This window comes from Harpegnathos saltator, unplaced genomic scaffold (assembly GCF_003227715.2).
Source record: "Harpegnathos saltator strain DR-91 unplaced genomic scaffold, Hsal_v8.6 scaffold174, whole genome shotgun sequence".
Lineage (NCBI taxonomy): Eukaryota > Metazoa > Arthropoda > Insecta > Hymenoptera > Formicidae > Harpegnathos > Harpegnathos saltator.
In genome coordinates this window covers 1342963-1356912 of record NW_020229955.1, presented here as the reverse complement: position 1 = coordinate 1356912, position 13950 = coordinate 1342963, and the positions used below count along the sequence as shown (strand labels likewise).

Sequence of the window (13950 nt, the reverse complement as noted above, 5' to 3'; positions counted from 1 at the left end):
CGATTACAGCCGCGCGTACAGAGAGTGCGCGAGAGGAGAGCGGGCCTTGTCGTCGTTGTTTTACCCGAAGTGTCTCGCACGCACGGCCTCCGCGCCCGAATCGCTCCATGATTCCACAAATCTCCGTTCTCAGCTCGATGTAACGCAACGAGACGCGAGAACGTGGCTGCATACTTACGCGCTTTCGACACGTCGTCGTCGCAGCGAGAAACAACAAACAGCCAGAGCACGCGGCGCGTTCGATGATGAGAGGAAATGTCGCGCCACGTGGCCGGATAATAGCATTCTAGTCGGGTGAAAACGCGCACATCGACGACGTTTAACCGAACTTCGAGGCATTTTTCCGCCGCTCGCTCCTCGCGCCGAAAACGTTCGCGGCTACAATTTCGCTCGGCTAAGGGCGCACTCACACCTGCTGGGCAGAAAAGCAGAAAGCAGAAAGGCAGCAGCCAATCACAAATGGCGCTGATAGTCTCTCTCTCTCTCTCTCTCTCTCTCTCTCTCTCTCTCTCTCGTGAGAGTTTTTTTCTCTCCGTCCCTCTCTTGGCTGCTGCTGTTCTGCTTTTCTGCCAAGGTTCTGTGTGAATGCGCCCTAACGCGTGAGACATAATACTAGCGTGTCCGATGTACGCGCGAGTGTGCGCGAGAGCCGCCGACGAAGAAAGTACCGCCGCCGATAGCTCGTGTTGTCTCGTTTGCTTTCCGCAGTAATTATTTCGAGAACGATTTCGTGACACGATACACAAGTCCGCGCACGGCCGCTGGGCCGCTGCCAAGTGGGAATTTCGCGCTTCCTAACGTCTCACTCGGCCGACGCGGCGTTGGAGCACCCGGTAGAAGGGCCAATAGACGGTACCCGGCGGCAGGGCCATTATTTCAGTTGAAAACAACAGCAATAAGCTTCGGGAACGTATTTCTTGATACTTTTGCTTGATATAATTCCCGTGCCGGGCGCTCCTCGACGAGAAAACGGAAACTAAGCCAAACTACTCGGGCGTTCCTACGAACTACCGGTGTTCGATGTCTGATAAAACTTTTTCGCCCCTCGTCGTGGCCTCCCATTTATAAGCCATTCCGGTCAGCTACCGGGTGCCGCGAACGCCAACACGTATTTCGAGGGCATACTTAGGCCGCTACTTTTCTCATCCGATCTACAATAACCCGCGGTGCAAACTTGGCGATTTCACAGATCTATCACCGGATGACTGTATGTGTGTGTGTGTGTGTGTGTGTGTAAACATGTGTGTTCATGCGGAGGTCCCGCTTCAGACTCACATTGTGACTCACATTTAACTAGAATCTCTCTCTCTCTCTCTCTCTCTCTCTCTCTCTCTCTCCCTCTCTCTCTCTCTCTCTCTCTCTCTCTATTAGAAAGCATCGCATTCTACTAGACTAGAAATTTTGATTAGGTTCACCTAACATTGATAAGGACCTAATAGAGCAAACGAAAGGATTACTTAGGACTACTAAGTAAGTAAATCAGTCCTCATAATGTCCTAACGACAACAAATGAATAAGGAAGACCTTTATAAGGTTATAATAATTGGGTCCACATTAGGACCTTAATGTACCAACCTAGTGTATGATATAATATGATTCAGTTAATCAGGTCCTTGTCGGGATCTTATTCACTCTACCTAATACGATTTGCATTATCAAGTTTTAACAAAACAATTTTTGGGTGTCATTTCCAAATATAAAGATGTTTGCATCGAAAAAACACTTCAGATCACTTGAATATATTTGTAAAATGCTATAGAAACTATCCTTCTTTTAGCAGTTAATAAATAAGATTGTAAAATTAATGTGACATGCAACTTTTCACTTTAACACTACTTTATGTCTTGTCACCTTGTGATACTTAATAACCTTATGATCATTTTATGTTTCTTTTCCGAAACATTTTACAAGTATGCTCAAGCGATCTAAAATATTATTTCACGCAAATATCTTTTTATTTGGAAGTGACTTGAATGAATTCTCAGCGTGTCACTTTTTTATTTCTAATGTCATCATCCAATATAGCCGTGGCGAGTAATCAGAAGCCATAATTTGGAAAAAAAAAAAACGTAACAAGAATTTCGTAAGTTAACTCAATAAGGACCTGACTATGAATCCTTACTAAGGTCCTGATATCCACGCTGCGTTGCACGACTTACTAGGATCCGATACTATTACCTTATCGGGACCTGATGTCCCAAAAATGAGGTTAACCTGGTCAGGACCATGGGATAAATTTCTAGTCGGGTTGTAATTTCCAGTCGACTCATCGCTGAGTGTCTTTTCCCTCCCTTTTTACGAACGCGCTATATTTTTCTTTCGCGACGGTGTACGACCAAATGACGAGGAAATCAGTGTCTCCTTATCATCGGTCAGGACGCGGGCAAGTTCGCGGTGTGTCTTACGGTCTCCCATTGCGTAAGTCTGTAGTATCCACGACAAATATCTGCGAAGCCACGGAGCGTGACGGTGTCTGCCGACACCTGCGACGTACGAGATGACGATTATTTATCAGAGATCCGTTATAATCTACAAAGTGAACCGTAAACCGCAATTACGCCCCTATAAAAGTGAGCGGTGCTGCGCCCGCCGTTAATAGGCCGCTCCGAGCGATTTCGCGCGAAACGCCGATTATTTCGACGAGGCGACGGCGACAAGTGCGACGGATTTCGCGGTCGAATCGATTCGGAACGACGGAATCGATGTTACACCGCCGAGGAGAGGAGCCTCGCGATCGCGACGAGTCTCCGGGAGAAAGAGAGGCGGCCCGGCCCTTTTTCCCGACGGCGGATCGAGTTATTAGAACGGCAGCGACGACAGCAGGAACGACGAAGGTCGTTACGACGACGGAACAGCGCGCGATTCGTCGCGGACTTGGCCGGTTCCGTAACGAGCGCGCGCGCTCGCGAAATTGCTCGCCGTCGGCGGAGCTTTCCGTCGGCGGAGAAGAGAGAAGGAAGGAGAAAGAGAAACGCGAAAAAACGGGAAAATTTTTTCCGCCCGACATGCGCGCCGCGCGAGGATACTCAGCCGGCGAACTTCGACGGGCCGTTGCTTGAACAAATAACGAGATTGTTATTGTTTTTACGGGCGGGACAGGCAGAGCGGCATATTTTATGAGCGAACGTTAAACAGTTGAATATTAGCGCGCTCGTAAAATCCCTTTTATCGTCCATTCGGATCGTTATGCGATTTCCAAATGATACATATATACGTATATACATACGCATGCATATGCGCGGTACATATGTGTACCGCGCACAAGCGCGGTACATAGGCTCGTGCTTCCCATCGACGGCCGCGCTGATTTCCAGATAACGATCTATCGATCTATCGAACTGCGCGGAGCATCCCATTATCTCGTTTAATTACATCCATCGTAACGCGCGGCCGGCATTATCGATTGTATTAACAGATATAAGTTTAGTAATCTATTTCTTAATTAGTTTCAGGGAATTAGTTGCCGATAAGCGATCTCTGCGCGGCGAGTACACGCTGGTACACACTCGCTCGCGCTCGCGGTCCTTCCAATCGGCCGATTAGTTCGAGGAAAAAGATTCTGTTTTACTCGCGCGCGCAGTCTCTTATCGCTGCGATACAGAGAGAGAGAGAGAGAGAGAGAGAGAGAGAGAGGGAGAGAGAGAGGAAAGGGAGGAGAAAAAAATAAGGCCTGTACACTAGGAAAAATATATTATTGCGTGAACCAAAATTTTGTTGCAACAACAAAATAATTTGGTTAAAATATGCCCGACAAAACTGTTTAGTTCCTGCAAACAAATATCTTGTTTGATTACGGTTTGTTCGTATAACGCAACACTTTTGTTATAGCAACGAAAAAGCTTTAACCCTTTGACTGCGATCTGTTCTAAGTCGAAGGCGCTTCGCGTGAGCGGCATGCGGCCCGCAGATGCGATCGCTGGGGACTGAATATTTTTTCCATGTCACATGAATTTGAATTTGAATTTAAATCCTCTTCATCTGTAGAAATACTAAGTATTCTTGGCCGTTTATTTTTCTTTCTACACCTAACTATCCCATTATATATTATATATTATATATTATATATATATATATATATTATATATATTATATATATTATATATATTATATATATTATATATATATATATTGGAGTGTTGGACAAAGTAAACTACCAAAGCCTTCGCCGAGCGCACATTTGCGTCCATAGTCTAAACCGATAGCTTTCGCCGGATGCATATATGCGTCCATAGGCGACACTGATAGTCTTTGCTGGACGCATATACGCGCCCATAGCAGTCAAAGGGTTAACAATATGAATTTTGTTCAAAGTACTATAATTTTTTCTCAATATATAAAATCTAAATGTTAGTGCACAGAAAGACAAAATAGTATCAATTGGACATTGGATTTTAGTTTATCAGTTTATATTAGTTTAATTTAAAATAATATTTCGTTATTATGTAATTTTTATGGATAAAATAACTAAAGTGCTTAATTTTTATATATGAAGTATAAGAACAAAATCATTTGGTCCAGGGAACAAAGCGGAGAAATGTTTTTAGTTGAGACAACTAAATATCTTGTTATATAAAACAAGATATTTGGTTGCTACTAAAAAATGCCTCAACTAAACGGTTTTGTCGGAGATACAAAATTTTTCTTCCTAGAAATTAAATTCAGTTTCACTTACCGATATAATAGGACTCGGTGTAAGACAGCGTGTTCTTCGGCGACGTGTACCTCGGCGAGTCCTGCCCGAACTCATCCGAACCATACTGCAACAGAAAAGAAGAAAAACGCACTCGTTAGCGAGACATCGCGACGCGGGCAATGTGAGCAAACGCTGAGGAATTTTACGAAAGACATGATGATACAGAGTGAGAGGAACACCTCTCTTCGGGGGAGCCGAGCCGAGCCGAGCCGAGCCGAGCCGAGTCGAGCGATCGAGCGGCGCGAATCGAGATACGTCTCGACGACGAACAGATACGACGTTCGACCGGAAGCGCGCTGGATACGTGTAATTCTCGCGAAGACAAAGAGAGCGAGAGCGAGAGAGAAAGAGTTGCGACGCCGCGTTTTGCAAGCTGTAAAACCTTCTTTCTCATCGGCTCTCGCGCATGCCGGCGTTTCAACGACAGGTTGCGGCGCGCTGTAACGCGAAAATTGCGCTACATTCGCGCGACGCTGCGCTATCCGGGACGAGCCACCGGGGGAGGGGGGCAAGAGGAGGAGGAGGAGGAGGAGGAGGAGGCGACTACTCCTCTTCCATCGGAGAAGAGCGAAATGCCCCGGTACCCGGCGGAGCTGCATCCCCGGCGTGCTCTTGCGACACCTTTGTGCATTGCATTGTGCAGCGTCTCGTCCCCCCATCGATCTTACGATAGAGACGATAGAGTCGAGAGTCGACAGTCGCGAGTCTATTACGACACACCGCGACAAGCGCGCGTCGTGCACGACTCCGCCACACAGCGAGAACGCTGGTCATTAATTCAACGTCGTAGACGCGCTCGTAGAGCGTAGCTCGCTCGCGCGCGCGCGCGCGCCGATTGGCCGGCGGAGGTCGTTAAGGTTTCTCCTTCGCGGCCTCAAAAAATGATCAATTTTTGTGAATTTTTTTTAGAAAACTATCATATATAGAAAGATACGGGTGTCTGCATACACTTATACAACTATTGTACTGCAGAAATATAGTTTTTATGAAAAACAAAAAAAAAATATATATATACGTATTTATTATAGAAAATGGCGCCCGAAATCAGATCCAGCAAAAAAACACGCTCTTGCTACGGAAGTGATGCAGCTCCTAAATATTATCTGAAATTAAAAGAACAAGCAATTTTCATTATCTAGATGAGCGTCGCTAAGGAATAGACTAGAACGAAGTTAATTGAATGAAATTGATAAAAATGGCGTCAATTCCAAAAAGCGATTCGTTTTTGCGGAATAAATTTCTGTATAATTTTACTTATAAACTATCGAATTTTTGTTATAAAAGCTTCATTCTAGCCTATTCGTAACGCAAAAGTATCAGGAATAAGCGAAACAAAAAAAAAGTGGCTATCTTTATTACATTTATAATTATCAGTTCCGTAAGGTCGAAAAACATAGTTTCGAGAAAAACGCGTTTGAAAGTTTCGATATACTTAAACAACGGCCGTGCGCGCTATCGTATTTCAGCTCGTAGCTCCGTTAAAACCATGAATTTCAGAAAATCCTTTTACGGGGGTATTCTACATACAAGTAGGAACACGAAAAAAAAAAAAAAATTTTTTGAGCCCGCGAATGAGAAACCTCCCTTAAACGCGCGCACGCGCGCGCACAGTAACGCGCAACGCGAGCGTCAATAAAAATCTACGATTAGGTCGTCCTCCTCGATCCAATTAGCGCCGTCAATCTTTATAGAGACGCGCAGAAGAATACGGCGGCGGCGATCTTCCTCGCGACGCAGCTTCGCGCGATTTTCCAACCGTCGACAGCGAGATTTTGCGCAAAGCTCGCTGTGGAATTGCGAGTTTCATAAGAAAGGGCACGCATCAGTCGCATCGACGAATTTTGCAAGAGTCGCCAGGCAGCTTTCTCCTATCCTCGCTATCCTCACATCGGCGAGCCGCGACGAAGGACACGACGATGCGCGGAGGCGGTGTACCTCGAATTTTCCGAGCTGCTCTCAGCGACGCGAACGAAGGAGCGCGAGTACGGCGATAAATTCATTATCGCCGGGAGGGATTAGAGATCGCGGCGAGTCGTATAACGAGATATATCATCTTCGTGCGCAAAACGTGACGCAAAAGCGGCGTCCAAGCGGCGACGCAGTTGCGACGGAGCGCGCGATAAAAATTCGACGTCTGGCCCGATGATGATGCGTCGGTGTCTAATCATTCAAACGAGGAATCAAGCGCGTTATCAAAGATCGCTGTTACCGCGAGCTGTACTTCGATCTCACTCGTCTATCGCGCACGCGCACGCGCTCGCCGACGACGACGTTCGCCGAGGCTACGCGGCCCGGAAGACGAGGGAGAATTCCCAAGGAGAAATCGCGGTTCAAATTCTACTCTCCTTGATATATATATTTTTTAATATATCACCGACACGATCATGTGCGTGTCACTGCCTCGACGGGATCTATCGATCGTGTCTCGCTGCCGAGATACAATAATCGAGTTGGCGAGTGGGCCGATATTCTCGGTGAATTTACCATTTTATAGTTGCCATAGTCCGCGGGGTAGACAAACATGTTGGCGAGCGGTCGAGGCGGTTGGCGTGCAGATTCGACGATACACAGCGAGTCACTCGCGTCGTGTCACACACAGCGCGCGCGCGCACACACACACACACACACACACGCGCGCGCGGCTGATCGTGCGCGCTCCGTGTTGCCGAAGTAACGTGCTGTGTGTACGGTCCCTATAATCCTCCACCAGCACTGCGAGAGCACGCGGTCGACGGCGATGACGACGACGAGCCGGCGACGAGAGGCGAAGTTGCCGCGCGAACGAGGGGAGGAAGGCGAAACGGAAGAAGAGGCGAAGCCGACGAAGAAGGGCAGGCGGAGTGCGGGAGAAGACAGCTATCGCGCACCATACCCCCGTCCCAATTTCGTCGTGATATATGTTAAAATATTCCACCACGGTGCCGCTGCCTTATCCGCCTGCGCCGCGCCGAAAACTTTCGTCCGCGATGCCTCCACCTCTCTCTCTCTCTCTCTTGTTCTCCCTCTTCCCCGTCGACAACCCTTCGCTCACGCTCTCGCTCTCTCCCTCCCTCCCTCTCTCTCTCTCTCTCTCTCTTTCTCTCTCTCTCTCTCTCTCTCTCTCTCTCTCTCTCTTTCCCTCTGCTCCGACTCCTCCAACACGCCGAAAAGTACAGCGCGCCGCGCGGAGGCGGCGGCGGCAAGCGGGGGAATAAACTTGGTCCGCTAACGCGAGGACTATGGGGCGCCAGGCCGAAATTTAACGCCTTACGGGGGCCATGAAAGAATCGTACAACTTCGCCGACGGAAACTTCGTAACTTCGCGAATACGCGCGGCCGAAACGTCGCCGGGGTATCTCTCTCGCGCGCCCGCCCGCACGTAGATCGATAGTCGTCGTAGTCGTAGTCGACGACGTACGCGGATCCGTGAGCGCAAAGGCCGCCACGTGCGGCGGCAAAACTCCGCGGAAGAAAGAGAAAGATAGGAGAAGCAGGTCGACGGGTGGATGGATAGATGGAACCGCGAGAAGCGACACGACGACTCGACACCGCGCGACGCGGCTGACAACGCGCGACTGTCGGCCGTCACCGGTGGTGGTGTGGTGGTGTTCAGCGGTGCGCCCCGATCACGGCCAGCGCGGCCGACGGAGGCGGTGGGAGCGGCGCGCGCGGCCCAATCGTCGGACGCGCGCGGCTCGCCGACGACGTGAGGAGCGCGGCGCGATCGATCCTGGACACAGGATCGCAGGATCGACAGAAGGCGATCAATGACTGCCGAGGTACAAGTGAAGACGCTTCGTCGCTATCTCGGACGAGAATTGGAGAAGAGCTAGTAGAAGGGTAAGAGGCGAGATATGGCACCCTTGACGAAGAGCCGAATGGGGGGAGGAGAGAGAGAGAGAGAGAGAAAGAGAAAACGGTAAATAATTTCCAAGAGAAACGGATGAGTAAACTTCGGGAACGAAATCCCCGTTTAAAAATAAAGATTTGGATTACGCAACTCGAGGTTTGTTTCATGTACGAAGTGAAGTTCAAGTTGAGAGGAACCCGCGCGGCTCTTTAACCGTGGACAAAATATGTCGTGTCGTGTCGTGGTGTCGACAGATTAAACAAGTGAACGAGCGGTAAACTCGATCTCTCGGCCTCCGTCTCGGATTGTTGTCAACGATAATCGGGCGATCGATCAATCTCGTATTGTGGAAATGTTGTATCTCAGGATCGAGCCGACTAGCTGACGCAACTACGGCTTATCCCATATACCATCTTCGATTGATTCTGCTGTCTTCGTCGACCTGGAGTAAAATGAGAGCGAGAAGAGGAGGAGGAGGAGGAGGAGGAACGAGTGTTGATTATCGTGGATCCACGAGAGACAAATGAAATCATTCAGAGAGCGTGTAAATCTTGCCGCCGCCGTCGCCGTCGTCGACGTATCTCCGGCAAAGATAGAGGAATAATCTCGGCTTGATAAAAGTATCGAGCTTTATCGGTGACGCTGGTCGATAAATGGCCTTACAACAAACAAGAACGCTTCTCCGAGCGGGGAGGGAGGTGAAACCGCCGCGCTAATCGGCTGATAAGTCGCGCGTGCTCGGCCTCCGGACCTATTAATTTAAATGAATTGCTTTGACACCCGCGGTCAACCCCGATGCTTCGACAAGCGCGTCCACCGCGTTTTCTCCCCCTCTTTCGCGATCCTCGTCGTCCCCTCCCAACGCCGCTCCCCGCAGAAAACTGCGAGCGAGCGAGGTCGCGCTCGCAAACGATTGAAGTTTCAACTGGTCTGAACCAGCCGCGGCTCGTCGCCGGCACACTCGAGGATTTCAACATTAATCGGTGAAACCTCGGCGAGCGAGAACGTTATTCCCGTGCGACGACGACAGAAGAGATTCGATCTGACTGACGGTATTGTTCAATCGGCCCTTCGCATTGCTCCTTCCAGCCACGCTCGCGGAAAATTCGCTCCGAAGGAGGCTATCCCTCGCGCGCGCGCGGAATCCGCTCGCGAAAAATGTTTACTAAGCGTATCGCGCTCGAGACATCGCTCGATATTCACGAGCCGACATCACACTAAACGGGCCATTAAATTATTCACCGAAAACCGTAACGGCCACTTTAACCCGAGCGACCGGCCGCCAGGGTTGGACCATGTGTGCGGCCGCGTCTGGCGAGAGAGAGAGAGAGAGAGAGAGAGAGAGAGAGAGAGAGAGAGAGAGAGAGAGAAAAGGGGGAAGAGAGGAAGAGAGAAAGAGAGAGGACACCGCATAGACAATAATTCACGTTTTATTTCCTTCTCGCGCCGCGGCGGACGTGTCGAGGAAAGAAAGGACACGCAATGATAAAAATGTCGCCGCGCCGCGGTCGACGCGGCGGATCAGAAATCTTAATATGTCCCGGCTCGGGTGTCCACGGTGGCCGAGAGAGTCAGCGATTTCCAGCCAATATAAATGTCCTACATTGATTTAGTTCTCCCTTTTTGCCCCGCCTTACGATCGCCACGACGACGACGACGACGACGACGGCGGCGGCGGTGGCGGCGGTGGCGGCGCCAAGGAAGGGTCGGCAAGGAGAAACGGACGATCGGGGGTGGGCGAGAGCGCACCGCGCCGTACCGTAGCGGACCTCGACCGAACGGAAATGTCTCTGTCAGGGAAATTAGCCGTCGAGGATCTGAAATAGGACGGACGGACCGACACAGTGTGTGTGTGTGTGTGTGTGTGTGCGTTTGAGCAAGAGAGAGAAGAAGAGACGACGGGGTGCGCGTTCACCGCCGACTCGTCCCCCCTCGCGAGCGGGACGACGGATGTTATGAAACCTTCGGAAAATTGAGCACGTGATGGGGCCATCTCGCGTACTCGATCAACCGCGTCGTCGTCGTCGTCGTCGTCATCGTCGTCGCCGTCCATCCTTCCCGCACACGTACACTTCGGGGACTTTACACACCGACCATGATTCACCTACACGCTTGATCCCACCCGCTTGATTCCACTACCGCGACGATTTGCGCGCGAGTTTTCTAATCACTGCGAGCCGCCGCTCCGTGTAAGCGCGAGAGACGGCTACGTTGTGGACACGATATGATTACAATGCCCACTAATTACGGCTATAATTAAAATATTTTGTACGCTCCAATCATTGTATAGTACATTTACATAATCGTCGTAGCAGCAATTGATATTATTGCAATTATAATACTAATTGCTATTCTTAAGATAATATCCCACGCACGATCAGCAACTTTATAATCGGACGATGGCTAATTGTAATCAGTCAACGCGCGGCCACGCTGGAAACTCTGAAACCGATGTGCTGTCCTGCGCTTCCTCCCCCTCCCCCAGCCCTCTCCGCGCCAAGCTCGTTCACCCTTCTTCTGTGACCGTTATTAAGTACACGTGGGCGGAAATGAGTTTAAGGGTAGCCGGTACGAGACGAGACTGTGAGAAAGAGAGGCAGAGGGCACTCGAGGAAAAAGAAGACGGGGAGGAGATGTAAAAGGCGGAGGGTCACTATCAACGAGATAATGGATCGCCGATTATCCCCTTATTAATTACTACAGCGAGAGAGCGACGTTCGCCTGTCGAGTAGACGAAACCAGGTGTCTCGTCGGACGAAGCAGTCGACGAGGAGCACGCTCTCTCCTTTTCTCCGTCGAACCGCGCCGCGCCGGACCCTGAGAATTCCCATGGGGCGCTCTATTAAAAAGCCCTTCCCGCGGAAGAGTACCCGACCGATACCGGGATATCGCCGACGATCTCCGGGCTCGCGAGCGGAGGAGAGAGAAACGCCGCGGAGAGACCGCGCCGCCGGTCGATTCAACGTCGCCGCTAATTTTCGGAGGAAGAAGGGGCTGAGGAAGAGAGAGAGAGAGAGAGAGAGAGAGAGAGAGAGAGAGAGAGAGAGAGAGAGCCAGCCGAAGAGTATGTATTACTTTTCTCACCGCGAGACGAACGACTCGATAAATCCAAACGTAACTGGCGTAATCGGCGTAATTCGACGAGTCTTTTTATCGACCGCCGCGGAGCCGTTCATCCGCGTTACACGCGTCCTTTTCTCTCTCTCTCTCTCTCTCCCTCTCGGTCTGTCTCTCTCTCTCTCTCTCTCTCTCTCTCTCGCTCCTCCGTGTCGACATAATGGGTTAACGGCGACGCATTTGTAAAAAGAATAGACGCGCAACGGTCTTCGCGGTAAATGGATGCCGCGCCGCGTCGTAGATGACAGCGAGATAATTTCCGACAGCCCGGCGAGCGCTTACTCGTCTGCACACACAACGCACGACACGTTGCAACGATGACGCCAGTATTGGTAATTCCTCCCCACGTCCCCCCTCCCCCTCCCTCTCCTTGCGCCAGCAGAAATTGCCCGCATCACGCACGAGTATACACGAGTCGCGACGCGATATCGGTAATAGAGAATAATTCAGCCTTCTGCAATAAGTCGAAACGCGAAATTAGCAGCGCGCAACGCCGGCGAGAGAGAGAGAGAGAGAGAGAGAGAGAGAGAGAGAGAGAGACGCGTCGTCGTCGTTGTCATCGTGTCTTTGTCCGGGTAGAAGAATTGATAGTGTGTCTGTGTCCGCCGAGGCCAGCAACCTCGAGCAACATCTCCTCCTCCTGAATAATTCTTTTTGAAAGACTTTCTTCCTACTGTCGACTTTTCCCATTTTGCGAGCCTAAAATTCGTCGATTCAAGCGAGAGTATCTCGTCGCGATATACAGCAATTAAACGATGTTTCTCCTTCTCGTCCTTTTCGTTGCCGTGTCTTTTTGGCGATCGATAATATTCTCTCTCTCTCTCTCTCTCTCTCTCTCTCTCTCTCTCTCTCTCTCTCTCTCTCTCTATTTCTTACTTCTTCTCCGAACAGGGTACTCTCGTTCGGCATTTCCGCGCGGCCAGAAAGGGGTTAATAACCGCGCATTACTCCCCTCGACTTTTTGCGCAATTGGCGCTGCTTCCGCAAAATCTTAATTCGCGACGGGACGCATAGGGGCGAGTGCTCGTAAGACGACGACGACGACGACGACGACGACGGCAGCGGTGGCCGGGAAAAATGTGGGAACCTCGTGGCACGATAAAACGTTTAGCACGCTAATGCCCGCGGTAATGCCCGTGTCGTCCTTTTGTAAATTTATGTCTCTCGGTCTTTCGTCGCGTGTGCCACGGGATCCCGAAGCTTTCCCATGGCGGTGGGCAGCGCGGCGGGGCGGGCGGGTGGCCGTAAAGGAAATATCCGTAGATGGAATAGGCATGTACCGACGCAGGACGACTTCCGGTTGCGTCGCACCGTCCGTCGTCCGAGCAGCCGAGAGACGTCGCGTCTCTCTTTCTTTTCCCCCCCGGGGGGGGGAGAGGAAGGGCCGGGGGACGAACACTTGCGCTTGTAACGCCGAGGACGTAGCCTCGCATAATTTGCGAGGGTGAAATCGAATTAAAACGCGTTCTCGCATACGCATGCACGGCAACTAACCTAACGTGTGGATCGCTGAACGATCGCGCCGCCACGTGTGGACCGCACGCCGTCTGAGACATCGTTCTTAATCGCCGCTCGTAATCTGGAAATCGTAATTCGCACCTCGATTCGGGCCACTTTTGTCCCGACGGCGACGTTTTAATGAGCGCCCCGACACGACAATATTCGCATTTTTATTTCAACTCGCGTGCGCGATGTATCATTCGAGGAGCGTCATTCAGTACTTCTCACAGGAATCAAGAAACGAGTCGCGACGACGAATATTGTCAAATCTACATCTGATCAGGCATTGCTGCTTCTCGAGATTAACTTGTGATCCTTGCGAAAAGCGAGAGAGCCTAACGACGATGTCACACACAGCATGTTGTTCAAAAGTCCGTCTCCGTTCGCGAAATTATCGAGAGAGCTCCGATTACCCAGCATCGCATTTATCGCGATCGCCGAGAAAACAATCTGAGCGAAAGAGAAGAGAGAGAGAGAGAGAGAGAGAGAGAGGGAGAGAGAGAGTGAGGAAGAAGGGAATGGAGGAGTTGGACAAAACACGAGACACGGTCGTAGGAATATTTGAGATTTCTTTAGTAGACGTTATTTTATCCGCGCCATTCGATCAGATGCTATGCTGACGCTATGTGATATAAAAAAAAAAAACCTCGTCCTTAGTCGAGGAGAGACGATACGCACGCGAGTCGATCTCAAGATGGAAGGAGCTTTTTAATCAACTGCGATTAACCAACCCGCAACGATATTCTTGTATTCTTGCAGAATAAATCGCGGAAATCGCATCCCGCACACCAAAGACGCGAGGGTTCCGATC

General features: G+C 50.3%; 1 protein-coding gene across 11 annotated transcripts in view; it reads right to left on the bottom strand.

Moving 5' to 3' along the window:
* The window catches only part of da (transcription factor daughterless), a 103102-nt gene that overhangs the window by 18440 nt on the left and 70712 nt on the right, over positions 1–13950 (bottom strand). For all 11 annotated transcript variants that reach the window (XM_019842401.2, XM_025297323.1, XM_019842397.2 and 8 more), the window contains exon 2: positions 4673–4757. In XM_019842401.2, the coding sequence (XP_019697960.1) occupies positions 4673–4757 (85 nt within the window). The remainder of the gene's footprint in view (positions 1–4672; positions 4758–13950) is intronic.